Source organism: Patiria miniata, unplaced genomic scaffold (assembly GCF_015706575.1).
Source record: "Patiria miniata isolate m_02_andy unplaced genomic scaffold, ASM1570657v1 HiC_scaffold_6, whole genome shotgun sequence".
Classification (NCBI taxonomy): domain Eukaryota; kingdom Metazoa; phylum Echinodermata; class Asteroidea; order Valvatida; family Asterinidae; genus Patiria; species Patiria miniata.
In genome coordinates this window covers 10,340,550-10,366,468 of record NW_024037073.1, presented here as the reverse complement: position 1 = coordinate 10,366,468, position 25,919 = coordinate 10,340,550, and the positions used below count along the sequence as shown (strand labels likewise).

The window sequence follows — 25,919 nt, the reverse complement described above, 5'->3', positions numbered from 1 at the left end:
TTAATACTAATATTTAGTTTTGCCTTTGATCTATAACTCCTGACTTTGGCAGCCAGGATGAATCAGAATGCTAAAAAGTAACAAAATGGCGTTTATCGCGTTTTGAAGTATACCAAGGTGAAATCAACCAGAGTAGGTCTCGAGACCGGTTTTGGTCGGTCTCGAGACAATTTTTGCTTGTCTCGGTCTTGGTATCGGTCTCGGTACCCTGTTGTCTGATACTTTTGTTGGTCTCGAGTCGAAACCAGCAATATGCTGCTTTTATCGCTCTTAATATCGATTACATTGCATTTTTTGTTTTCGTTCAGTATCGTTCGTAATTCTGGCCAACATTATTTATATTTTTCGTCTCGTTTTCGATGTAGGCTAGTTATCAATGCACAGCGGCGTAGCTACAGGGGGAGGGGGCACTGAAAATTGGGCATCAGGAGAAAAGCACAGTCATATGAGTTACCATGATTAGCTGGAAGATTATAAAGTCCCTTTTTCCACGATTGTCTGCCTATTTTTCACCAAAAGTTTTTCTTTCGCGAGAGGCCGTTTATTGTAATGTCCATTGGGAAGCGAGTAGCGGTAGTTACTGTCTAATGTAGCCATGATAAACGTTTTGAACAGCGCCCCCCCCCCCCCCAACACACACACACACACCCACCCCTACTATTTGAATTAACTGAGGGCGGGGTCCGGTGAAACAAACCTGTTCACCTTTCAGCACAATTTTTGGGCACCCCTCCATTGTTACCTCAACCCCCCCTCCCAACACACGCCCCCTAGGATGAGAACCCTGGCCACGTCGCTGTCACTGGAGTTTGACAGGCCCGTAATGTTCTTTTACGTAATTTGCTCTTCCCTACAATCAAATCAAAAGGTTGCAAGTTCAATTACATGTCTAGATGCATGCTTTTTATTTATTAATTTATTATTATGTTTTACATTTATGTTCTTTACTATCCGCGGTCTCGGGCTCTCTTGAAGGTCTCGTTCTTGGTCTAGGTCTTGGACTATCCGGTGGCAACTACAGCAGTGAAATCAACCATATTCTACAATATTACAATCATTTCAATGTATCCCATTAAAGCTAATGGTAGGCATGTCTACGGGTTTAAAGGGTAATTCAAAACCATGCATATATGGCGATCTAAACGCTGATGGCGTTTGCATCTAAGAAATAGTTTATCAGCTTTGTGTTATATTATTATAGCGTTCCAGTTATAATTACTGCAGTTAAACTAAAGCCAAAAATATCTTCAAGTTGGCCCGAATCATGATGACATGAGTCGTCCAAAACAAAGCACCGTTCTCTCTGAACCGTGATGGTTTTGGGGGGGGGGGAAATGATTTTCTTTTTGAAATCAATGGTTGATCGGTTCTCATTGATTACTCAAAATAACCGATTACATAATAGATAACTCTTAAACCGATACGTCTAGAGGTTTTCCGTTTAATGTGATGAAAATATGTAGCATATTCCGTTTAGCACACAATCTGCCTGGGTATTAAGATATTTATGTTAGCAATACAAAATACGTTTCATTCAATTCATTCCATGCATTTACGTAAATAAATGAAAAGTAAATTAATGATAACAAAATTCCGTATACACGTTTGTAAACTACAAGCCGTACGCTCATTCATATAGTTCGCGTACTCAGTCGAGTCTGTGTAACTAATTGGAAAAAAATGTCACTCAAAAAATGTTTTTAAAAACTTAAAATCACCCAAATTCACCGAAAAGGAGCTGGTGACCATCACCATTTCGTGCGAATTCCTGCATGAGTTTTGAACCATGTCAGCTGCGGGATAATCCTCCATTTCCCCCCTCATACTACTTCTTTTTGGAACTCTGTACCTAAATATTGCTTCTGTCAACCCATAATCTGTCACGATTGAAACGAAATGTGAACTTCTACCTTCCGTCACTGTGGCTTATTGCATTATCACCCCCCCCCCCACCCACCCACACACACACACATCTTCGTAACCGGTAATCGTGGACCCCCGTTGCCCCTAATCCTCAGTCCTTGTTTGTACTCTTAACTTTTTAGCAACAGCTCTCATCGGTTTGGTACACGAATTTCAATCGTGGACGTTCGGTCAATCGCTGACGTATGTTTGTGCCCTAACCTTTTTTTCGTAGGTCAACGTTTGCCGGTGTTTACATACTCACACATCTACGTTTGTTTATGGTGTAAATCGAGGATTTTCTATTGTTCCTCTTCCCTTTTCCTTTGTTTCCAGCTCTCATTGGTTTTGTACACGTTTTCTAACTGAGGAGTCCTCGATTTGGTTCCTGTCCTCGATTCATCGATGATGTTGCACGTGTGTGTCCTAGATTTACACCATTAACAAACGCCGGCAGGTCTCCCTAGTTTGTGGTCCAGACTTTTTGAATGGTCTCCGCCTTGTGTTTAGCCGATATTCGCTGAGAAAAAAAAGTGGGGTGGGGGAGGAGCATTCTTGATGGCTTAGCCTTTACTGACAATACGTAGAGTGCGCATGGAATGTACCACATTTTGGGCCTGATAATCGGGGTTTTTTTCACACAAGCTACCAAATGAGAGCTTAAATAGATTACAAGTACCTTGTGCAGCTTGAGCAACTCGAGATGAAACATTGTGTTTTGGGTTCTTAGTCTCAATATGTTCTCATTTCCAGTATCGGCCCGACGAGTTATTAATAATTATATTGACCGGATAATGAACTGGGCCCAATTTCATGGCGCTGCTAAGCACACAATTTTCTGCCAGCCGAACCTCCCTCTTTTTAATGGAGACCAGAAGCATGCAGTAAGCACACAAAAGGCACGTTAACCTAAGAGGAAACAGTTGCTTAAATTAGTCACGTAACATAGGAATCTTCATCATGCGTGCGCAACAGTTAACACATCCACCCCATGAAATAGTGCTTTAGGTGAGAAGTTTTTACTACAGAGTTTAGAACAAGTTTGTTGAATTCAACAAACGGTGGTATTTTATTTGTAGTACGTGCAAACGCAGGACTAGTATTTCATTTTACAGTATGTCTCCACGTCATCCTCAGTACATGTTTTAGCAGGCAGCGGTGGAAGTTGGCCGAAACAGGAAGGCACATCTTCGTAGGTGTTGGTCAAACCATTATCGAGGATGGTTTCCTGATATACCGGCCCCGTGAAAGGATGGATGCCCTCTCCAGGAATGATACAACCGAGCTCGGTAGCAAGTCTGTTCTGGACCGCATGATATAGCCGTGGACGTGGTTTTCGCCTGCCAAAAAAATGAAGTACAAAAAAAATCAGTTACCAGCCAAAAATTCTGATGAAAATAGGGTGAATGGAGTAAATGAAATTTGCAAAATAGATTGTTCACAAACCTTTTAATTGCTAAGACAGCAAGGACGACAATCAGAATGAAGATGAAACTGCCAACTCCACCGCCAACAATTGGTACAACCGGGGTGTAGTATGTTCTTGTTTGGGCAGCATGATCTAAAAGAGGCAGATTTGTTTCGTTCATTGTACGTCGGACTTGTTCCACATTTTCCGGAAGACACCAAAAGGCATCCAGTGTCACATTTTTTTAAATGTAATTCGGAGCATTTCCGATTCAAAAGTCATTTGCATTAACAATCATTTGACAAATCGCTTGCGTGTTTTCCAATGTAATGTTCTTGAACATCAAACCAGTAAAAGTATTCCTTTGACAAATTTAAGTTAAAATTATATCTCGTTTTTAGAATTGTTTACGCAGTAACCATTTAAGAAAAACAAATTGTTATATATATAAGCGTGTAAATGAAGGATATCTAAAAATTGATGGTCAAATCCGCAAATTAAAGATCGAATTTTACATATCTTATATATATAACCTTTTATGCACTCTACGGGCTGACCGGACCACGTGAAGTCTGACCGACAATATCTCGTGGTGGACCCGCTGAGGTGATATCCGTCAGGGCAACCATACTCAATCACGTCACCAGGTAGGTATACAGCCTGCTCACCCGATATTAACAAGAGGACTTCGGATGAGTTGAGGGTGAGCATACAGCCAACAACTGGAAAATTGTAACAAAGGAAACGTTATTGGTGAACTTAGAAAATACACAAATGCAATGAGTGGCGATTAGTTCATTGGCGCTTATATAATCAAAACTGTTCCGTTGTCTATGAGAGATACTTTTTCGCGATAGGCCTGTAGGATTGTTGAAACTGTTTTAAAATTGACTTTTTTTCATTTGATTGAAGTTAAAAAGACAATGTTGAAAAATAATGTCGAGGACTTTTAGGAAACAAAATATTAAAGACATGCCTTGTTCACAAGTTGGTCCTTCGTAGCCAGCAGGGCACTGACAGGTGAATCCAGTCGGTGTACCTGAACAGGTTCCTCCATTAATGCACGGTCTGACACCACAGAAATCTTGACGAAAGAGATTAAATAGCAGAGGTTCAGGACAAACAATTAAAGAAATCTACTTGTCTAACAAGCAAAAGCGTATTCAGTGGATGCCGATAATTGCGTTTCATTAAAACAATTCGATTGTCTGTGGCAGATTAAAAAAAAAAAAAGAAAATGAGGTGCTCACCTGAGGTTCGATGGCGCTGATCATGATAATACGCACTTGGCATAGCTTCCCCCGACCCCTTCTATCATCAAATTTGCGCTTAATCCCAATGATATTTTTTTCCTTTGCCTTTTTGGGGTTGTTACCTGTTGCCGGGTCCTATATTTCGGTTGTTACCCAAGTCAAGTACAAAATGTATATATCGTTAAAAGCGGAGGTTGCAGCTTTGAAAACAAGACAAGTAAAGCTAGACCCAATGCGCAAATTGATTCAGATGGGCTATACAGTTAGTAGAATAATAAGTGTTTAGTGATAACGTGATGAAAGTGAACAATCCACTTGCGCCATTCGCAAGGAGACGTGACTAATTGCCTACCCATGCATGATGAAAGTACATGAAACAAATGCACCCGACTTATGCCCTTGAGGTGTAGATGATACATCACATAATGGATAAGGCAAGCCTCGTTAAGGCACAGGTTACACTCAGTCAGTAGATATAGGTAACTTGTCTAATTCGCAAGTGACAGTAAGTTAATGGGTACAAAGTCGACTGAAGGTAGAGGGCTGACTATCTAGGACCAGTAGGAAAACATTCTTTACCCTCTTTGCATTCAGCCGGCTTCCCCGACCAAGTAAAGTTAGGCTGACAAATCCTAGCTGTGGACCCGCTGAGCTGATGTCCGTCCGGGTATTCATACTCAACCAAGTCACCAGGAAGGTATACAGCCTGCTGACCCGATATCATAATAAGACCATCGGATTGGTCAAGCGAAAGCAAACAGCTAGCAACTAGGAAAACAAAACGAAGTACAAAATTGTTACTTGAGTTTCTGAATGACCAATATCAGGGAGCAGTTGAATTGCTTTAATAGTTCAATAGGCCCACCACTTTTTTACGTATTGGCCAACCAGATTGTGGCATGCGTTTGTGATTGGTCAGGCTTGTCGGCATGCACAACAACATAGAGTGGAGCTCCTCTTTGGAACTTTGATTATACAAAAACTCGTAAGAAAAACTTGTGTTGTCGCATAATTTGGACTTATAACATAAAACATACCGACTTCGCATGTTGGTCCTTCGTAGCCAGCAGGGCACTGACAGGTGAATCCAGTCGGTGTACCTGAACAGGTTCCTCCATTTATGCACGGTCTGACTCCACAGAAATCTTAGATAATAATGGTGAAACAGAGGGGGTAAATACGAAGAAATGCGTTACGCAGCGATAGGGAATTATATCCTGTAGGCCTACTCTGGCGACCATGCACAATCAGCCATTTCCAGGGTCGAACTAACCTAGAAGGACATGAGTAGGTGGTTCCCCGAATGCCGATTTGTTACCGCAACTGATTTTGCTCATGGTGTACATATTGATATAGTGACCATTAGAAATGATGCGCCTACGGGATTCCTTTTATGTGGCTCGGAAAAAAAAGTTCCCGATTAAATCAACCTCTGCATGATAGTCGCACCAGGCTCACTACATCTCAACATTTTGATGTGTTGTGCCTCTAACTGATAGCGTACATAAATAATAAAATACAAATAAAGAGTTAAAGCCGGGGTTTTTTTCCAAGTCGCACAAATCTTCCGTATTTGCGTAATTTCTAATGGCCCCTTATTTCATGAAAGGTTGAGATTTGATAGGATCGTTAGAAACCAGTCGCCTATGGGATGCGTATGTACCATTTACTACTATGATATATCAATATGATTTTATGTGTGATGTACGATGCCCGATAAAATAACAACGCAAAATGGCGATATCGGGGGAGAAATTTTCACAGCAGCAAACATCTCTGATTTTCGCGTCATTTCTCATATATAGAGACCATCAGAAATTTTGCGAGTACGGAAGACATACGAGGCTCGGACAAAACGTTGCCTGTTAAATCATCATTTTGTGTGGTTATTTCATCGGATGCAATATTGGCAAGGTGCATTTCACATATATTTATATTTGGGCCTGGTGAAATTAGGCACACGAAACAGTGGTATAGCGACTGTTCCAAGCCGCATAAGTACATGTATCACGCATTCTTATCATTATTTGTATTTCTTTCTTTTTGTCCCTAAATAATGTTAACACCTGGAACGTAGAAAACTTCTTAAAAGCTGAAGTGAAATACGGCATTAAGGACACAGAAAATCAGCCGCACACAACCAAAATGTGAACTGAACACCATCTTGTATCAAAGGTGTAGGTCTACTTGTAGTATACATACATGCAATGGCGTAAATATGTGCCGGCAAGTAGGGTGGGGGAGGGATTGGGGATTACCACAATCCAAAAATTGCCCGGCCATGGAAATTCGAAAGGGGGGGGGGGGGCGGCTGGACACCACATTACACTAGGGGGCGCTCTTCAGGATTTTAATGTATATCAATATATATACTCGCGCTTACATCCAAAAGGCGCATTTTTAAAGCTTTTGTACTTTTTTCTCTACTTTTCAGTGCCATTGAAACATTTTTGTTGTTGGGATGTCACAAAATACCTTGCAATCTACATTTTCTTCTCATCACGTAAAAGTGGGACGATGATTCAATTACCCATCTCCCCTAGTAAAAAAGTGGGAAGGGGATATATACCACAATCCCCCAGGATTTACGCCCCTGCTTTAATACATGTACCCGTTAAGATAAGCCTCGAGGGTGTGACCATCATCTTACAACACTATAAACTCACATGCATCCAAAAAGAACACAATTATACGCTTTACCTTCAATGCATTCAGCCGGCTGTCCTGTCCAAGTGAAGTCACTCTGACAAATCCTGACGGTCGATCCACTAAGCTGATGTCCGTCCGGGCATTCATACTCAACCGAGTCACCAGGAAGGTATACAGCCTGCTGACCCGGTACAACCATCAGGACATCGGATGAGTTGAGGTTGAGCACGCATTGAGCAACTGTGCAGAAATAAGTTTACAATCGAAGCACAGTACAAAAAAATTGAATTTAATACATGTAATTGGCCTGAACGCTCATACATGCGTACGTTTGTGTTCGAACAGCTCCCTTAGAGTCAGTTCGCGTGAAGCCGCTGCCGAGTGTTAAGCTATTGTTTTTTTTTAACAATCCACGGGACCATTATTTCTCTCAACCATCAATACAATGAAGCACTTCTTGATCATGACGGCACGAAATCTTCTATCGACACGAAAACTGTTGTGGTAAAAAAAATCATTCCAAAAACGACAGAGTCAAAACAAGTGATGTCTCTAGTTGTTGGCGCTCGGTTTAGATTTCGAGTGGAATTTCGATTCATGCAAGGCTAACCCTTTATACTTTTTGGGGGGCTATTATGTTTAGAATAGGATTTCAAATTATTTACATACATCTACCTTATAAACATTTAATATTATTCTTTTACCATTTTCACACTTCAATCCATCGTAGCCAGCGGGGCATAGGCAAGTGAACCCGTCTCGTGCACTAGTGCAAGTTCCGCCGTTCATACAAGGTCCACTGACACACGAGTCTATCGAAGAGGAAATGTCTTCGTTTATTTTACAACATTTAATTAATCATGATTCAAAATTTTCAAAACTAAAATGCACCAATACGTACATGGGTAGGCTAATTTGATTATACAAAAAAAACCACAATTCGAAAGACTTTTATGAGCGCAATATTCTTGCATTGTAAATGGTAAACATTGTTAGACAATGTTACAACATTAGTGTGGAATATCCTCGGATGTTGTTTAATTTGGGTAAACATATCCCAACCTAATTTAAAGACTTTGCCCAAAGAGTGTAGGAAGTTGTTTTCATAACAACATTTGACAAATATCCAACTCATTTGCCAAACTTTATGGGGTGTGGAATTGAAAATCATAGACATTTTTTTTCATATGAAAAAATAAATGGCTTAAATCGTCCCCTTTTTAAAAGAAAATTGTATTTATTTTAAAATGTTGTTTTCCAAATAAAAGATCACCTCTATTGCACTCGGCTGACTGCCCAGACCATGTAAAGTCCGATCGGCAAAGCCTCGTGGCTGATCCGTTGAGATGATAGCCGTCCGGGCAGCCATACTCAACCGAGTCTCCTGGAAGGTATAGAGCCTGCTGACCCGATAGCACCATCAGGACATCGGATGTGTCACGCAAAAGTAAACAGCTAGCAACTTGAAAAAAAATGAGCTGATTAAATTAAACGCTAATCTGAACATGAGACAAATTTCCTGAAACTATAGGACGAATCAGAATGCTATTTTAGCGGATTACCAACCAACTGTGAAATTTATTGAGGTAAAAAAAAACCGAACAAAATGTGAGAGGTATTGATGTAAAAATCGACATTGGAATAATCAATGGAGCCAACGACGAATGGATTTGGAATGATAAAAGTGTTAAAATAACAGGGGAAACCTATATTATTTTTGAGATAAAACAATGAGAAGTACACGGTTTATAGCATGACACCAAGCGTTCAGTTTGAAAAACAATCTGTCTGGAATCACTCAAGACTGCAGCAGTGTTAGAAATGTTTCAAGAGCGGAGATATCCATTGGATGTTTATATTTATGAACATGTGCAGAAAACAATGTTGTTTAATCATTTTTAAAATACTGTTAGCAGATAAAATATTAAGACGTACCGACTTCACAAGTTGGTCCTTCGTAGCCAGCAGGGCACTGACAGATGAATCCAGTGTGTGTATTTGAACAGGTTCCTCCATTTATACATGGTCCGGCACCACAAAAATCTTAGTTAATAAAGTGACAGAGAGAAAACAAAATTACGAAAACAAATCAGGTATTAGGAAGGACCTGCGCCCTGGTGTGTGTGCTTGAACTTAACTCCTATGTTCTTTTTGGCCTTGGTATCATTATAATTTTACATTATTATTGCACCTTGGCGAGATTACAAGCTTAGGCAAAACACAACTTTATACCTTCTTTGCATTCAGCTTGCTGTCCCGTCCAGGTGAAATCTGCCTGACAAATCCTGACAGTGGATCCACTAAGCAGATATCCGTTTGGGCAGACGTATTCAACCGAGTCACCAGGAAGGTATACAGCCTGCTGTCCAGATACTACCATGACGACATCGGATGAGTTGAGGGTGAGCAGACAATGGACAACTGATAACAGAAAGTTAACAATTTTGCTCAATTTGTTCTATGAGGTTTCGTGTATCTAGGGTCTCTACACTACTTTTAGGTTCCAATCTTTACCTTAATTTGTCATAAAGAAACAACAAACTAGCAAACAGTAAGTTCTGATGAACTTTAAGAGTATTTCTCAAGATGAACATATTCTACACTGTAAATATTACATGCTAGGTTTCATTTAAACTAATACTTCTGAAACAACTTGCCGAATACTGACTGGTGTCTCTATAGTTTCTGCATGTATTTCACGGGAATCTAATCTCTGTGGAAAAGCACGCTATTTGTTGTTTTTTTTAACCCTTCGAGCAGTGGGACAGTGAACAAAAATCTCATTGTTTTCCAAATATGGTCATATTTTTTTGTTCAATGGGCCAATATTTATAAGGCCAAGCTTCCATGTAATCCTCACCCCTACTACACACCACAAGCCTGTAGACTCCCATTGGCCAGACCCTAGCCATTCCGGAGTAAGGAGTGTTGAAAGACAGAAGCCAAGATGGCGGCTAATGCCTTTGTGCAGTAATGGGAGATCTTAGTGGCCAGCCCCTAAGTGCCACCGATCCCTTTGTGTCAACCCCTCGTGCCGCCCAGAGCCCAGACAGGTTGTCAACAATCCCTGGCCATGTGAATGACCTATATCTTGTACAGGCACGCCAGGGTTATCGACCTAGAAAAACGTAATGTGATAAAATTCTCATGGTGGTTCCACCGCGTAATTTTTTTGGGCTTGAAGCTCGAAGGGCTAATATATGAGTCCAAAATCCCCACACACAAAAAATTAAACCTCAAATAGAATGGTCAGCTATAAAAACTAATGATAAGAATACTAAAATGTTTATTTTACCATTTTCACACGTCATCCCGTTGTAGCCATCTTGACACAAGCAAGTGAATCCGCCTGGTGCACTAGTGCAAGATCCACCGTTCACACAAGGTCCACTGACACAGGAATCTATGGTAAGGGGGGACGGCTACGTGCGTTTATAGTCAACACAATACATGCTTTTCAATGTTCAAGAATGTTATCAATGTATACTTGTAGGCAGGCCTAATCATTTTTTTTTTTCATAACTACTTATGCTCCACCCAGACCATCAGAAAATCATATGCATATTTTTATGTTCAAGAGCTGGTCTGGCTTATCAAATGAGCCGATTTTTTTTTGCGAAATTATACCTTCTTTGCACTCAGCTGGCTCTCCCGTCCAGGTGAAATCTGCCTGACAAACCCTGACGGTCGATCCACTAAGCAGATATCCGTCTGGGCAGGCATACTCGACTGAGTCACCAGGAAGGTATACAACCTGCTGACCCGGTACCACCATCACGACATCGGATGAGTTTAGGGTGAGCACACAATGGACAACTGAAGATACAAATGAGGTCACCATACTTTAATACTTTGTATGTGGTGAAGTGTACACTACTTTTCGGTGTTTGTTACAAACAAGCAGTTCCTTCTTGTGAAATTCAAGAATAATGTTCCAGATGAGTATTTTCTGGGTTGTCAATTCTGAAGACTATGAATTCAGTTTTTATAACATTTTTAAAACAACTTGTCAAATACTGACTGATCTTTGAAGTTCCTACAGGTGTATTTACGGAGATCTAATCCCACTGGAAAACGCACGCTTTTCGTTGCTTTGGAATAGAGTAAAAAAAACCACAAACATTGAAACAAATATGATTCCCACTTGCAATCGACTGACCTTAAAAAAATAAAAAGTCGTTTAAGTTTATTCCCAAAGTAACCCACCGAATTATTATCAAAAAGCTTAATTGGATTAACCATCCTGCTGGTACTAATTCACTCCGTGAAATAAACCCGTCTGGTTTGCTGTCATTTAAAAGAAAACGATTTCTAACGATCAGTCAATGGACTGATATAAAGTGCAAGGGCTTTCACTGCTTTCTTGAAGAGCGTAATACCCACTGAGCTGAAACTTCAAAAGGTTAGGTTTTGGACATTCATCTTTAGAATTTGAGAGCACTTATTATTGAAAAAGAACCAAATGCATCAAAAAGCACATCATCATTTATGCCTAAAAAAAGCTCGGTTAGTTCTAAAATCTAATGGAAAAAAAAGAGTTTAAATCAGTATTTTACCATTTTGACATGTCACTCCGTCGTAGCCAGCATGGCACAGGCAGGTGAACCCGTCTGGTTCACTGGTGCAAGTCCCCCTGTTCAAACAAGGTCCACTGACACAGGAGTCTATTTTAAAGGGAAAAATGGCCACGTGCATTTAAGCCAACACAATACAAGGTATTAAATCTCACAGATTGTCATCGATGTATCATCGTAGTATTGGTATAGGCGTAATAGTTTTTTATCTTCACAACTATTAATGATCCTAAAGGGGCATAAACGAAATAAGTATGTATTTTTACGAAATGAAGAACAGCTAGAATGATCAGAAAACCTTGATTGCATTCAGCTGGCTGTCCAGACCAGGTTAAGTCTGACTGACAGAACCGCGAGGCAGACCCACTGAGATGATATCCGTCCGGGCAGGCAAACTCAACCGAGTCCCCAGGAAGGTATACAGCCTGCTGACCCGATACCACCATCAGGACATCCAGCGAGTCAAACAGCATACAACTAGCAACTTGATAAGGGGAAAATTAATCAAATATTATTGCTTCAGTAATATATCACATGAAAGGTACATTAATGAAAAGCAAAAGAACATTTGAATGTTTTCATAGTGTGACATCAAGCTTTCAATTTAAGAAACAATGTATCTGTAATCATTGATGTAATCATTAAAGACTGCAACATTTTTCGGCACATTTTAACTGTGGAGATATGCACGATATGTTTGTATTCACAGAATTTTAGACAAAAACGTTGGATCGCATGATTTTCAATATGCTGTTGATGGGAGGTACAATATTGTACATACCTTGTTCACATGTTGGTCCTTCGTAGCCATCAGGGCACTGACAGATGAATCCAGTGTGTGTATTTGAACAGGTTCCTCCATTTATACACGGTCCGGTACCACAGAAATCTTAGATATTTAAGTGAAATAGAGAGAAAGGTTACGAAAAAGCAGCATTTAAGTAAAAACCTTGCACCCTGGTGAGTGTGAGTCTGTTTCAGCATTCAACAGGGGACGTTGAACTATAGCGGACAATAGGGACCCCAATTCCCAAAAGGTCACCAATTTACGATCGTGTACAAAGCGTATGGGAGGTTTTGCTCAAAAGTTTAAGAACAAACAAAAGAGGGACAGGGGGTCCCCGATTGCAGGCAAATACACACTTGAGGGTGTGTACAAGCATTACATTCATTGTGTGGACTTCCGAACAAAAGAGGTTCACATAAACCGGTAGCAGCGACGTTGTGTGCACTTGCCCACATCCACACATACATACACGTTTGTTTATGGTGTATATCGAGGATTTTCTTTTGTTCCTCTTCCCTTTTCGTTTGTTTGTACTTTTTTGCAACAGCTCTCATTGGTTTATATACGTTTTCTAATCGAGGTCGTCCTCGATTTGTTTCCTGTCCTTGATTCACCGATGATGTTGCATGTGTGTGTCCTCGATTTACACCATAAACTAACGCATGTTTACGTTATATACGTAGGTGAGCATTCCTTTGTTTTCGTGTAGTTAAGACAAACCTGTGAAAAAAATCATTTTACTCACACTGTGAAAACTCTTTCAACCCATATTTTTTTCAATGATTCCATTTAGTGTTTCTGTTCATTTTGCAGAAACCTAACCCCAAAAAGTGTCTAAACCTGTTTTCCAGATGGGGGAAACACTGTGTGTGTATGTGCTAAAACTTCATTCTTATGTTCTTTTTGGCCGGGTCTCAAGTAAGCCCATCACACATGGACAATCGTTTGCCATGTGTGGATATTGCTATTATTGCATAATATTATTGCAACTTGGTAAAATCACAAGCTGAGGCAAAACAATTACTAGATACCTTCTTTGCATTCAGCTTGCTGTCCTGCCCAGGTGAAATCTGCCTGACAAATCCTGACGGTCGATCCACTCAGCAGATATCCGTCCGGGCATTCATACTCGACCGAGTCACCAGGAAGGTATACAGCCTGCTGACCCGGTACCACAATCAGGACATCGGACTGGTCATCGGTAAGCACGCAGTGAGCAACTGATACAACAAAGCGATACGAGATTCGATAATATTTAAGACTCAGAACTTAATCACAGCATAATAACTTTTATATCAAATACCATTTTTCCCCTCATGGAAACATGATGATGATAAAGGAACTAGAAATTTAAACAAGCGGTGTTTTTTCCTGTATCTATTCATCGTTCAGTTACTTGTATTTAACTGATGAAAAACACACAATGATTTTATCGACACTAATTCTTACAGGAATGTATTACAATGTACCCAGGTGAAATCTGCCTGACAAATCCTGAAAGTGGATCCACTAAGCAGATATCCGTCTGGGCAGGCATACTCGACCGAGCCACCAGGAAGGTATACAACCTGCTGGCCCGATATCACAATCAGGACATCAGACTGGTCCATAGAGAGCTCGCATCGGGCATCTATCAAATTGCAAATCCCACCATGTCAATAATTTTAACAAGTTGTTATATACAAGTTTCCACAAGAAGTCATATACAAGTTTCCACGCAGGCACGTGGTAGGCACGCAGTTGGCAACTTGTAAAGAGAAACAATATCTGGAGAAACTTAATTAAGTAATAAGGAAATTACCGATGAGAGGTGTTAAAATAACCGTAGGAAAAAAGGTCTAGCATCTTCAAAAAGCTAGATATCAGATTCAATGGAGTTTCATTTAAAATTAAAAAAAAATCAATAAAGAACAAACGTTTACCAGTTTTACAAGTTGGTCCACCATAACCAGCTGGACATAGACAAAATACCCTGCCTGCGGTCAAGATGGTGCAAGTTCCCCCGTTGGCACAATAGCCACTGCTACATGGGTCTAATTAAAAGAACAGGAAATCATTAATCAGCCAGTTTATTGTTTATTAAACCATGTATCACTTTACCCTCGCGAATACTTAAATATGGATGGTCGAGGCAAGGGTGGATTCAAGACCAATTTTTTTCGGGGGGGGTGAAGAAGTAGGCTCGAGTATTTTTTCATAAACGGGAAGGGGTTTTATAAGTGTACGGCACGTGCGCTCTTTCCACATTGTAATATTCAAACTAAAATGTATGTGTACTTTGTGGTTTTAGGGAGAGATACGCAACGCTTTCGTTTATTTCACAAAAAAGTTAAGACAAAAAGATATCTTTACCCTTCCAATTACCAAGAAAAAAAACTTGTTGGGGTGGGGGGCATAGACCCGTTGCCGCCAATGGGTTGAACGTGCAGGGATGAATGTGCATCCAAGTTATTGTCTGGACCTGGTGAAGTAACAGGCGGTGAGATTGTATTTGTCCTAGCGCAGGCTTGCAGTTATAATCAACCACCTCTTGGGTCTTTTACCACCGGATATAAGGAATGAACCTCTTTTTGTGACAATGTTATAGTTGAGCCCATCAGAGGTCTGGTCAAAATTAAAACATCAGTCCTTTCATAAGTCCGTTCACAACCAAAAAGGGGTGTAGCACCAGTAAACGTGTTCTGAACTTTTTGAGTCTGGAGGCCAAATCAAATTAGGTTTTACCCTTCATCACGTGCGAAAGGAGTCTGGAGGCCTTGTGGCGGAAGTGTGCGTACCTACAAGATGTACTCAACTAAAATGAAATATCTTAAAAGGGTCTCATAATTTCACCCTCCGTGTTCGCCTTACCACAACGAACTCCGGCACCCTCATTATGCAAACAATGGTGAGCATTAAGCGTCGAGTGCCGACAACCCAATACTGTCTCCTCGGTACCGTCGCAGATAAGAAAAGACCGTATTTTCAGCCCTTCACCCTGACCGAAGGCTGCCCCTCCCAATGCTTCCGTTGCTCTCTCGTAGCCTAATTCCCTGCAGACAACATTTGCATCGGTTAGATCCCAGCCATCATCGCAGACTGTTCCCCAGGCACCATTCTCATACACCTCCACGCGGCCTTCATTGGGACTCGAACCACCTTCCAAACGAACTGTATCCAAAATGTATTGTACTGATTTAGTTGACCATTTTGACATGACAGTTCACGAAACATTTAGAGTGACATTTGCCTTCAATCATTTACACTGTTTGATTAATTATTCAATCAAATTGATTAACATCACCCGACGCCAAAAAAAAAATCCATCTTATGAATAGTGTTGTTTAATTATTGTCACGTAAATTACAAAGGGAAACTAACTACTAGGTGCACTTTAATATTTTGAGTTCAGAGTTGAAAACAAAAAATATTGGGTCGAGTATAAACCTGCGATCGCCGGAACCGTTCTGGTGCTCTGCGAACTGAGCTATCCAGCCCTATATTGGCGGTTCCCCCTTTACTCATTTTGTTGTGTTCAAGGGGTGCTTGTCAGACGCCATCAACCCTCATATGCCATGTAGCCAGGATGATCCCACCAAAAATCACGATGGCAGCAAAATTAGCAATACAGCAAACCAGGGAAATAGCAAACGGGGATCACTCAAACAGGATACTTTTTGTTACAAATTTGCAATTCGGGCGATTCACAATGCAGTGCGCCACCAAGAGTTTGCCATGGAAAGTCCATTTTTCATGTTTACGGTCGACGCATTCTGCCGCCTTACAAAAAAAAACACCATATTGATAAGAAGAAAAGAAAAGGGCAAACAGATCCTCCATCATACGCTTACAAAACAACTGACCGGGAAAAAAAGTAACAATTTCAAATGTCCCACGCTGCGAATTAGTCGACCATCTCCCACAATGCACTGGGAAAAATTAACTCTCCGTGGCACGCTCTTGGTGGTGCACTGCATTGTGAATCGCCCGAATTAAACTACAAAAAGAAACTGATTATTAAGTCCATTCTATTATTGTGTTCATATTCGAACAAAGAAATTGACTCGTGCGAAGATTTGATCCTGCGACCTCAGTAAACCCTTTTTGTTCAAACAAAAGAGTTCGCAGTCCACACCCCGCTGCAGTCAACTTCTTTGTTCAACTCTGAAAAAAATTTTCTGTTTTAGCCTCTGAAGAAGAACTTGCTAAGTTCGCAACGTCAGGCCACATTAATTTTTAGATCTGAAAAAAAATGTTAGTTACATAATGCAGTACCTCGAGGCTGACAAATAACTCCTGCGTCTTCACCATGACTGCAGTCACTGACTCCGATCCCATCATGCAGACAAGAGAGCAAGCTAGGTTCAGATCCTGAACAAATGACATTGTCGAGTTGAATGGGTCCGCTTCCACTTCCATAAGACCCGCCTGGTGTAGCCTCGGTTGCGCCAGGAAAGCCGAGCTGCCTGCAAGCCACTTTTGCGTCTTGTAGTCCCCAGAAGTCGTCACACACCGTGCCCCATTCACCATTCAGACGGATCTCAAGTCTGCCTTCCGTACTGCGACTGCCAACAAGACGAAGGTCAACTAAAGAACAGAAACACAAACGTGTAAGGTACAATAGAAAATGAATAAACATTTGCAAGTGGGTTGTTTCCTTCTCGCGAGGATTTCCGACTTTAACAAATGTAATTTCTTAACGGTTCTGACTGGGTTGTGGATGTAAAACTGTCTTGCTGATGTAAACACTTACTGTGTCAAAAATGTGATATGTAGTTTTCTGGTAACTCAAGACATTTTAAAGAAGGTAATTAAACGATCTATGTGAAATAAACTGTAGGCCTAACGTTTAAAAAGCGACGAGAGCAATTTTTCTTAAAGTCTTTAAGGAGAAAGCGTTTCATAACAAAATTTAAGATCCCTAAGATAATTATGTCAATCTTGGCAGATTGTACTGTAATAGATCCATTGTTTTAACAGTTAAGCAATCGAATGTTGCTTAAGACGTTTAAAACACTAATGCAACGTTAAAATGATCATTACCGATAGTCGTTTATTTGTATTTTTTTTTATTTTATTCCTTTCTGGTAATAAAACCAAGGATTCCTCAAAAGTACCTTAAACACAGTAGCTCGAAAGCCTGAAGAAACCCGTAGAGAGAAGACAGTGAGAAGAAATTACAGTTTTAGAGGTGGGAGGAAATGCCTAGAGAAATATTCTGAGGAAAACCCACGGCATCAGGTAGGGCCTGAAAACCCAATCCACATATTGGCCCAGCTGGGATTCGAACCTGGGTCACAGCGGTGGAAGGCTAGGAAAGTACCGCTACGCCAACCTGACTCCCTGACTATTTTTTACTATTGAAACAATTTCCCTAACTATTTTTACTTTTGAAACAATTGCCATCCAGTTGTATAAAGCCGATGGTTACTGAAGGATAATGTCTTCAAGGTTTTAAATTTGAACTAGTGCTTACTACATCGAACCCAGGCATACTGTCTGTGATTACACTCATCAGTCCCTAATCCACTGTGCTGGCATTCAAACACCGTCTCGTCGTAGCCGATACAAGCGACATCATCTGGCAGTGTGTTCAGTCCCCCTGCGGGAGCCGATCCGGGAGCCTCCCTTGCCCCTACATAACCCAGCTCCCTGCAGACAGCTGTTGTGACGTTCAGGTCCAAGGAGTCATCACAGACCGTCCACCAGGTACCGTTCCAGAACAACTCCGGGCGACCTTCCATTGAATTGGTACCACCTACCAAACGGACTTTTAAAAACAAATTATATCCCTTTCGATTATAATTCATTCCATGTGCAATCGTCACAACGCCCGATGTCATATCAAAGCTTTATTAGATATTTTATAAAATTAAGAACTTGGAAACAGCGAGTTGAATGTGTTGAGTCAAATGTTTGGGAACTTTTTAGAACTGAAGACATACGCCTTCGTTGTATTTTTTTTAAAATTACATGTAAATTATAAGTACCTCCTGATACGAATGTCGGACCAGACACAAACATGATTTTAGCTTAAATCTAGCTCGTTTAATTAACATTATGTTGTTCACAACGGTGGCGACAAACACACCCATTCTTCCAAATGTTTGAGAAATGTTTAACCAATCGTGCGCATGTTCAAACGACGCAAACGATGTCGCAAAGGGCCGGTGTCTTTGCTGCCACCAAACGTCCCAGAAGCCTCCCATTGAAACACGAAAATACAACATTTCAGAACAAGGTCCAGCAAATAAACTATTGACCTTTACGCAGAAGAGTTTCAAGAGATACAAACAACTGTAACTTCAGCAGATATACATTCATATTTTGAATATTCTATTTGTCTGAATTGTTCAATTGATAATTTACTTGTCCTCTTCACATCTCTTGTAACGGACTTTAATGTTTTTGTTTGTTGTCAATCTAGAACATGGGGAAAATCAACAAGGAACACTTCAGCAGTTTTTCCGCCTCTCAACATGAGATCGATACGTTTTCATGCTGATTAAGCAAAGTTCACGATGTTGACTTTCATAATGCCTCTGCTAAATTCCAGACAATCCCTATGAAGAAACTATAAAGCTGCCAAGTTAAGATCAAATCATCAAACGGAGACATCGCAGATGAATAGTTCCTTCTTTGAGAACGTCTTTCAGATAACCCAGTGTTCCCTTTGAGCCGCTCCTAGCAGTTCTCTTAGAGCATGTCGGGGGTTCTCTTAGAGCATCCCCGCCACACAGTGTTGTGATTGCATGCGGTTGCTCTAAGGGAACCTGTATGGAATCAGGGTAGTATGAGCTAGGAGGCTCCGAGAGAAGAACACCCGGGATGCTTTGAGAACCCCATGGGATAGGCCTACTCTAAGAGAGCACCCCCCCCCCTTACCGGGACGATACTTTAAGAGAACCGTGGAAAGTTATGAGAACCTCGGGCTGCTCTGAGAACCCGATAGGATACTTTTATAGAGAACCCGAATACTACTGAGAAACAAGGCATTTATTACATATTTTGCAGCGGTCACATGCATGCATGGGGTCACACAGGTTATCTGAAAGACGTTCGCAAATAAGGAAATGTCAATGTAAGGAGTCATTTCTATGAGCATTAAGACTCGAGAAGGATTCTAGGGACTCAGTAATTAAAAAGAAATAAATATAGGGCCTATACCTATACTGCAAACGACTCCTGCATCTTCGCCATGAGCACAATTATGGTCACCAATCCCGTTGTGCTGACAACTCAACAGGTTATTTTCAAGACCGGTGCACTCAACATTGTCCAGGTGTATGGACCCATTTCCTCTTCCGAATGACCCTCCCTGTGTAGCTCGTAAGGCTACTGGGAAGCCGAGTTGCCTGCAAGCCACCTTGGCGTCCTCTAGTCCCCAGGAGTTGTCACACACCGTGCCCCATTCACCATTCAGACGGACCTCAACTCTGCCCTCGAGTTTTGAACGACTGCCAGCAAGACGAAAATCGACTTAAAAAAGAAAAAGAAAAGTAAAGGTATAAAAACTACAGAGTCGTCTTTCCTGCTATCGCAATTGGTACAAGGTATATGTGGCCTCCAGCAGCTGTACGTGTCGACAACAGTTAATGAGAACATCTTGTAGAGAATAGCGTGCGCTAGTGGTGAAATAAATACCAATATCAAAATTGATAAATCTTGAGGTTTGGTGTTTAAGTAATCGAGGATTTCAGCTAGGAAAAGTTGGGAAACTACTGGTCATTAATATCAAAACATTGAAACGAGCGAGTTATCATGCCCTTTGTTGCCTCGTCTACGTTCATGCCATCCTAACGAAAATCAGCATTTGGAGACGGCTTTTTTTCTCTTTTTAAAAGTAAGTTAGACCTCCGGATTACCCATTTACTTTGATAAAATTTAAACTGCCTTTTTTTTCACAGTAACAGAGCAAAATAATGTTCAGTGTATGGGAATTTATCGTGTCGTGACACATTATATTTTTCTCTTACAGTTGCAAATGGTTTCGGCCGATTTTTTTGTTTGGGGGACTTAAATATTAATACAGATTTTAAAACTATTTTGTGATGAGATCCATGGCATTTGATTTCCAATGATTGAATGAGTTAGCCCATGCTTACCACATCGAGCCCCAGCATCCTCAATGTGACCACAGTTTTCATTCCCCCAACCGCGATGATGGCAATCGAACACCGTCTTTTCGTTGCCCGTGCAGGCGACATCATCGAGCAGTATGTTCAGCCCATCTCCCCCACCAAATGTGGCCGATCCGGGAGCCTCCCACGCCCCTGCGTAACCCAGCTCCCGGCAGATAACTGTTGCGTCATTCGGGTCCCAGGAGTCATCACAGACCGTCCCCCAGGCACCATTCCAGAACACCTCCACGCGGCCTTCCATAATATTTGAACCGCCCACCAAACGAACTGTTAAAATCATCAAAATGTTTTTGTTATGTAACAGATCGGGGGTGGACAGAAAAAAAGGTTGCGCGCGCATGGAAAGTGTTTATACAGGGTGAGTCAAAAGCAGCAGAACCCAACCCCAAAAATATATTTCATGTTTTAAAAAAATGTAGCACCAAACATAACAATGACTGGAAAGCCAGTTTCATAAGCTTTACTTTTAGATGAAAAAAAAATACTGAAATTGCTCAATCTGTTAAAAGAATATCACCATTTAAACGCAGTGGCCCTAAAACCTGTTTCGTCCAAAAAAAAGCAATTTAGTGTGTATTCTGACTGTTTTGAACAACAGGATATTTGTTTCAACAACTGTCAACAACTGTAGTACACAATATCTTTATTAACAACCCTGGTTAGGCAAGCAATACGATTTATCAATCCACTTTTTTTCTAAAGACGGGCTTTCGAAAGGACTTTGTTGAATATTTTTAACTTTTAAACTGAGGTTTTATCGCTGGTGATGTTTGAAGACAATTGTGACAACGATTCTTTAAATCGCATTTTTGGACGAAAAAGGTTTTATGGTCATTGTGTTTAAGATTTTTGAATGGATTGAGAAATTTCAGTTTTTTTTCATCTAAAAGTAGCTTATGAAATTGGCTTTCCAGTCATTATTATGTTTGGTGCTCCATATTGTTTTTTAATATGAATATAATTTGGGGGTTTGAGTTCCGCTTTTTTTACTCACTTTGTATGTCACTGATTTAAGCAACTTTTCCACTGAGGTAAGCGTGCATGTTGTGTGCTTACTGCCTACGGGATCTCCATGAAATAGACGGAGGCTCTGTTAACAAAAAATATTGTGCTGAGCAGCGCCATAATATTGGACTGGGTGTAAGGCCGATTGCTCCTCCCGGTGGCCACTGTACCCAACTCTGTCTTTCTCTCTTTGTAACCTTTCATTGGGGTACTTGTGCATGGAGTCTATCCAACACATCTCAGGACCAACATGTGATACGCGTTGGGATGAATGTACGATTTATTATAGAACATAAGGATGAATGTGTATTACCTCGGGGGTTACATATCACTCCTGCATCTTCGAAAAAAAAGCAGTTATGATTTCCAATCCCTCCATGCTGACAGTTTTCCAAGTCAGTTTCATATCCTGTACAAGCGACATCGTCAAGGAGTATTGGTCCATTTCCGAACCAAGATATACCTCCTTGAGTAGCCTGAATGGCACCAGGGAAGCCCATCTGCCTGCAAGCCACCTGGGCGTCCTGTAGATCCCAGTCATCGTCACACACCCTGCCCCATTCACCATTTAGGAAGATCTCCAGCCTGCCCTGATTTCCGTTGCGGCTACCATCAAGGCGGAGTTCAGCTAGAACGAAAGGAGTGTTAGGGTGAAAGTAAAACATCCACCATTAATGTGCAATGCTACTTCTCACATGACTTATCTCTGTGATGAAATTGACAGAGGATAAAAAAAATAAAGATTACAACGCTGTCATACATTCGTGCTACGTTATTGGTGGATAACCAAACAAGAGTCAGATGTCGTTAATTGGTGAAATAGTAAAGCTTGCAAGATATACGGAATAACGTGTGTTGATGTTTGTTTCTTTCGTCTGAAGCCAGCTTTCTACTTAGACGGATTGTCAGGGCTTAGATTTTTTTCCTTTTTTTTTTTTTTTACGTTTGACTCCAGCTGCGTCTCTTATGTCGAAAAGAACACTACGCTAAACAGCGATTTACCTCTTGCGTGTGGTTGTCGATCATGCGCTGTCTTTGGACAATGTCATTAACGATACTGTCGACCTCAAACATGTTTTAATTAAGTCAGTACATTCGGGTTTTTTATGGGGTTGGAATCAGCAGCTTAGTCATGGCTCTCATCCTAGGGTGGCGAGTGGGGGGGGGGGTGTAATGCGGAGGGCAATTTCATCCGTGCTGAAAGGTACACAGGTGTTTTTTTCACAGGACACACGGCCTCCGAAAAATCAAAAAGTGATAGGGGAGGGGGGTGGCCACCATTTTTCCATAGGAGGCGCTGTTCAAAACCAACACCATGGTCAATGTCATACAATAGGTGGCGAGATTCGATTTCCAACCAGGACGTTGAAATAAACAGGCAGAAGACATGACAGAAAAGGCAATATCAAAACACGCTAAGCATGGCAATTTATAGGACTGTGACGTTCGCCGTTCGCCAATTTCAGTGGGGGCGACTGGGCACGCTATTTTATAGAGGGGGGAGAGTTCTCCGCCCCCCTCCCCCAAAAAAATGAAAAATACATTGGAATTTGTGAACTGGCAAAAAAAAAGGAATTGGAAAAATAAGTTAAAAGCCAGTTGAAAGGAATCGAAATGTCATTAAAGTCTGGTTGAAAAGAAGCCTCCTTAAATTGATTTTCAAATTTTAGGAGTCAAAAGGGTAGAATTTCGTTTAATACAAACTAAAACTCACATGCATCCGTGATCTTGAATAGTGCCAAATCGATCAGAATAATCATGGAGATGAGCAGCAATGTCACCTTGCTACGAGGGTACGTCATGATTAAAACTGTAAAACGAAATAGCCTTTTTCAGTTAATACAATCGTATTTGTATATACAATTTCAGTAATGCTTACCTTCCGCTTAACAAAAGACATCTCTCAGAATTGTTATTTTTTTAATCGAATGAGAATTTTCATCGTGCATTAGAAACCAAATCCCAGACTTGTTGTTCATTAGTCATCATTAAAAAAATTAATTAATTAATTTAGTGGGACATTTTTCTGTCCTTGTTACCTTGGAAGTTTTTTAATTTCCTAATCAAACATCATTACGAATGACTTCAAACAAGTTATTTATATGTTAGGTAGTCAGTTTGCTGTTCATAATCACTCAAATGCTTAGGATCTGATCAACAAAATGCAGCCGTTATAATTTTTTAATGGTATGAAAACTATCATCGTGTATTGAAAACCGAGTCCCACAAAATGTTCTACAATCGACGGACATTCAATATATTTAGAGTCCAAAGTGTCCTTTTTCTTGCCGCTGTTACCTTGGTATTTTGTAATTTGCAATTGGGGTTTATTTAAAAATGACTTCCAAAAATGTAGTATTTGTTGGGTATATAGTAAAATATAACAGGGACATGAACAAGTGAACCCAAATTGTGTAGAATGACCCACATATATACTAACCAGTGGCAGATCTGGGGGTGCAACTCCCATCCCTGCCCCCTCTTTCAGCCGCCGACTTATGTTATGATACTAGTAAAATGTGGCCAAAAATAATGCAATGCCTGAATCTATTCTGAAATTGCCTTAGCATGCAGAAAAAAACACGGTAGATTTCCAAATTTGCCACGAAGGGCATTCCCCGCCAAACCCGACATGCCTTTGACACACCTTCACCCAACTGCCCTTCATATTAACCCCCCCCCCCCCCAATTTCCTGAAAGCTAGATCTGCCCCTGATAAAAAAAAAAACCTATATTCATAGCTGCCTGTATAAAAATAGTCTATTCTCTATGTACCGATGGCTTTCTGGATATGAACGATTTCCAAAGTTTGACCAATTACTAAACGGTACAACTAAAACATGGAAACCCTCATTTCTTATCGCTGCAGCTGTTCAGAAAACATGACCGTTTTTACATGGCCTGCTAACAGATCTAAAGGCTGATTTGTTCCCTTTTTTTATGAATGGTGAGCAATTCAATCATTCTTCTTCTTTTTTATTCAGAAATATTGTTCTCGACAAATCGACACAAACTGCAATGCTGAGCATTTAGCCTAATGACGATTACAATTAAAATTTAAAATATCTTTATAATTTTATAATTTTTATAATTATAATTTTAATTTTTATAATATAAAGAATAAAGATTCCTCCTTCCTCTTAGAATTCGCAAACCATTTGTGTTTTGTAAAAACACAGAGGAAACGTACCCGGAAATCATCTCTGCACTCACGACCACCAATGACCCTTATCAAGACTATCACAATAACTATAGCATAACTGGGGACTTCCTGTATACGATTTGGAAACTGCATGACCTCGATGCTTGCAGTTCTCATGTTGAGGGGTAAGTTTATTCCACACAAATGTCGTTACTTACTGACTTAAGAGAGTACATGAGACACATTTTCGAAATATTAAATTTGCTATGTGGTTCTTAAAGACCACAGCATACGCTGTACACAAAGTCAGGCCTATAATGGACATGTGATAGTCTTCGTGGTCGCCGGTTTATATGGAAAGCCGTGCTTGACAACAAGGCAGCCATAAACTTTGATGTAGGACATTTTTCGACTGATTACAGTAAGCTTACTACCAACATTAAAAGACAGCCAGTGACTGTGTGGAAAATGTGGATAGTAACTCAATGTAATATGGACATTAATTCGAAGAGAATTTTGTGTACATACGTCAACACACACATGTCAATCATAGCTAATACGGACGTTCGACGCGTAGTAGGCCTAGTGGTGAGCATACTTAGGCCTACTGCCTACTGACTACACTATAATATTGGTCTTTTCCAATCAACATTGGTCAGTATCGGCCATATAAACTTCACATGACGTTGGTTTTGACATGATCCAACATTGGTATAATGGTATAAAATTGAATGTGGCCAACCCCCGGCCAAACTTTCGACATGCGTTATATTCGACCTGAGCGCAGCCAACCCTTTTATTTGTGCCCAAAAATAAGGCAATACATGCTGACAGCAAGTGACTGGATGAGTGAGTTGGGACAATGACACTGGCTTTTCATAGTATCATGATGTATTTGAAGAAGTACATACATTCATCTAATATCAACGAAATGAGTTTGACGCTCAACAAAGAAGTAAGGCAACGATGCTTGAAGATGAACATGGGGGATTTCCTTTGGCCAAGGACCTACCTTAATCCTGATCTGCCCTTTCAATAAATTAGTTATGAATGAAATAAGCATCTCAGTCTTTGCGTTT

The 25,919-nt window shown here is 40.6% G+C and overlaps 1 protein-coding gene across 1 annotated transcript; it reads right to left on the bottom strand.

The window, feature by feature from the left end:
• Positions 1–2,522: 2,522 nt before the first annotated feature.
• Positions 2,523–22,363, bottom strand: LOC119742840 (scavenger receptor cysteine-rich domain superfamily protein-like). The gene is made up of 25 exons (XM_038219041.1): positions 22,012–22,363; positions 20,658–20,960; positions 19,714–20,031; positions 18,029–18,322; positions 16,828–17,139; positions 15,424–15,744; positions 14,496–14,606; positions 14,036–14,203; positions 13,605–13,793; positions 12,568–12,675; positions 12,085–12,270; positions 11,769–11,876; positions 10,840–11,028; positions 10,508–10,615; positions 9,445–9,633; positions 9,148–9,255; positions 8,486–8,674; positions 7,917–8,024; positions 7,264–7,452; positions 5,601–5,708; positions 5,143–5,331; positions 4,287–4,394; positions 3,844–4,032; positions 3,349–3,463; positions 2,523–3,242 (listed from the first exon to the last, which is right to left on the bottom strand). The coding sequence occupies exons 1-25, from the start codon at positions 22,361–22,363 to the stop codon at positions 2,999–3,001; spliced, it is 4,803 nt and encodes a 1,600-aa protein (XP_038074969.1). The 3' UTR covers positions 2,523–2,998.
• Between the last annotated feature and the right edge of the window lie 3,556 nt (positions 22,364–25,919).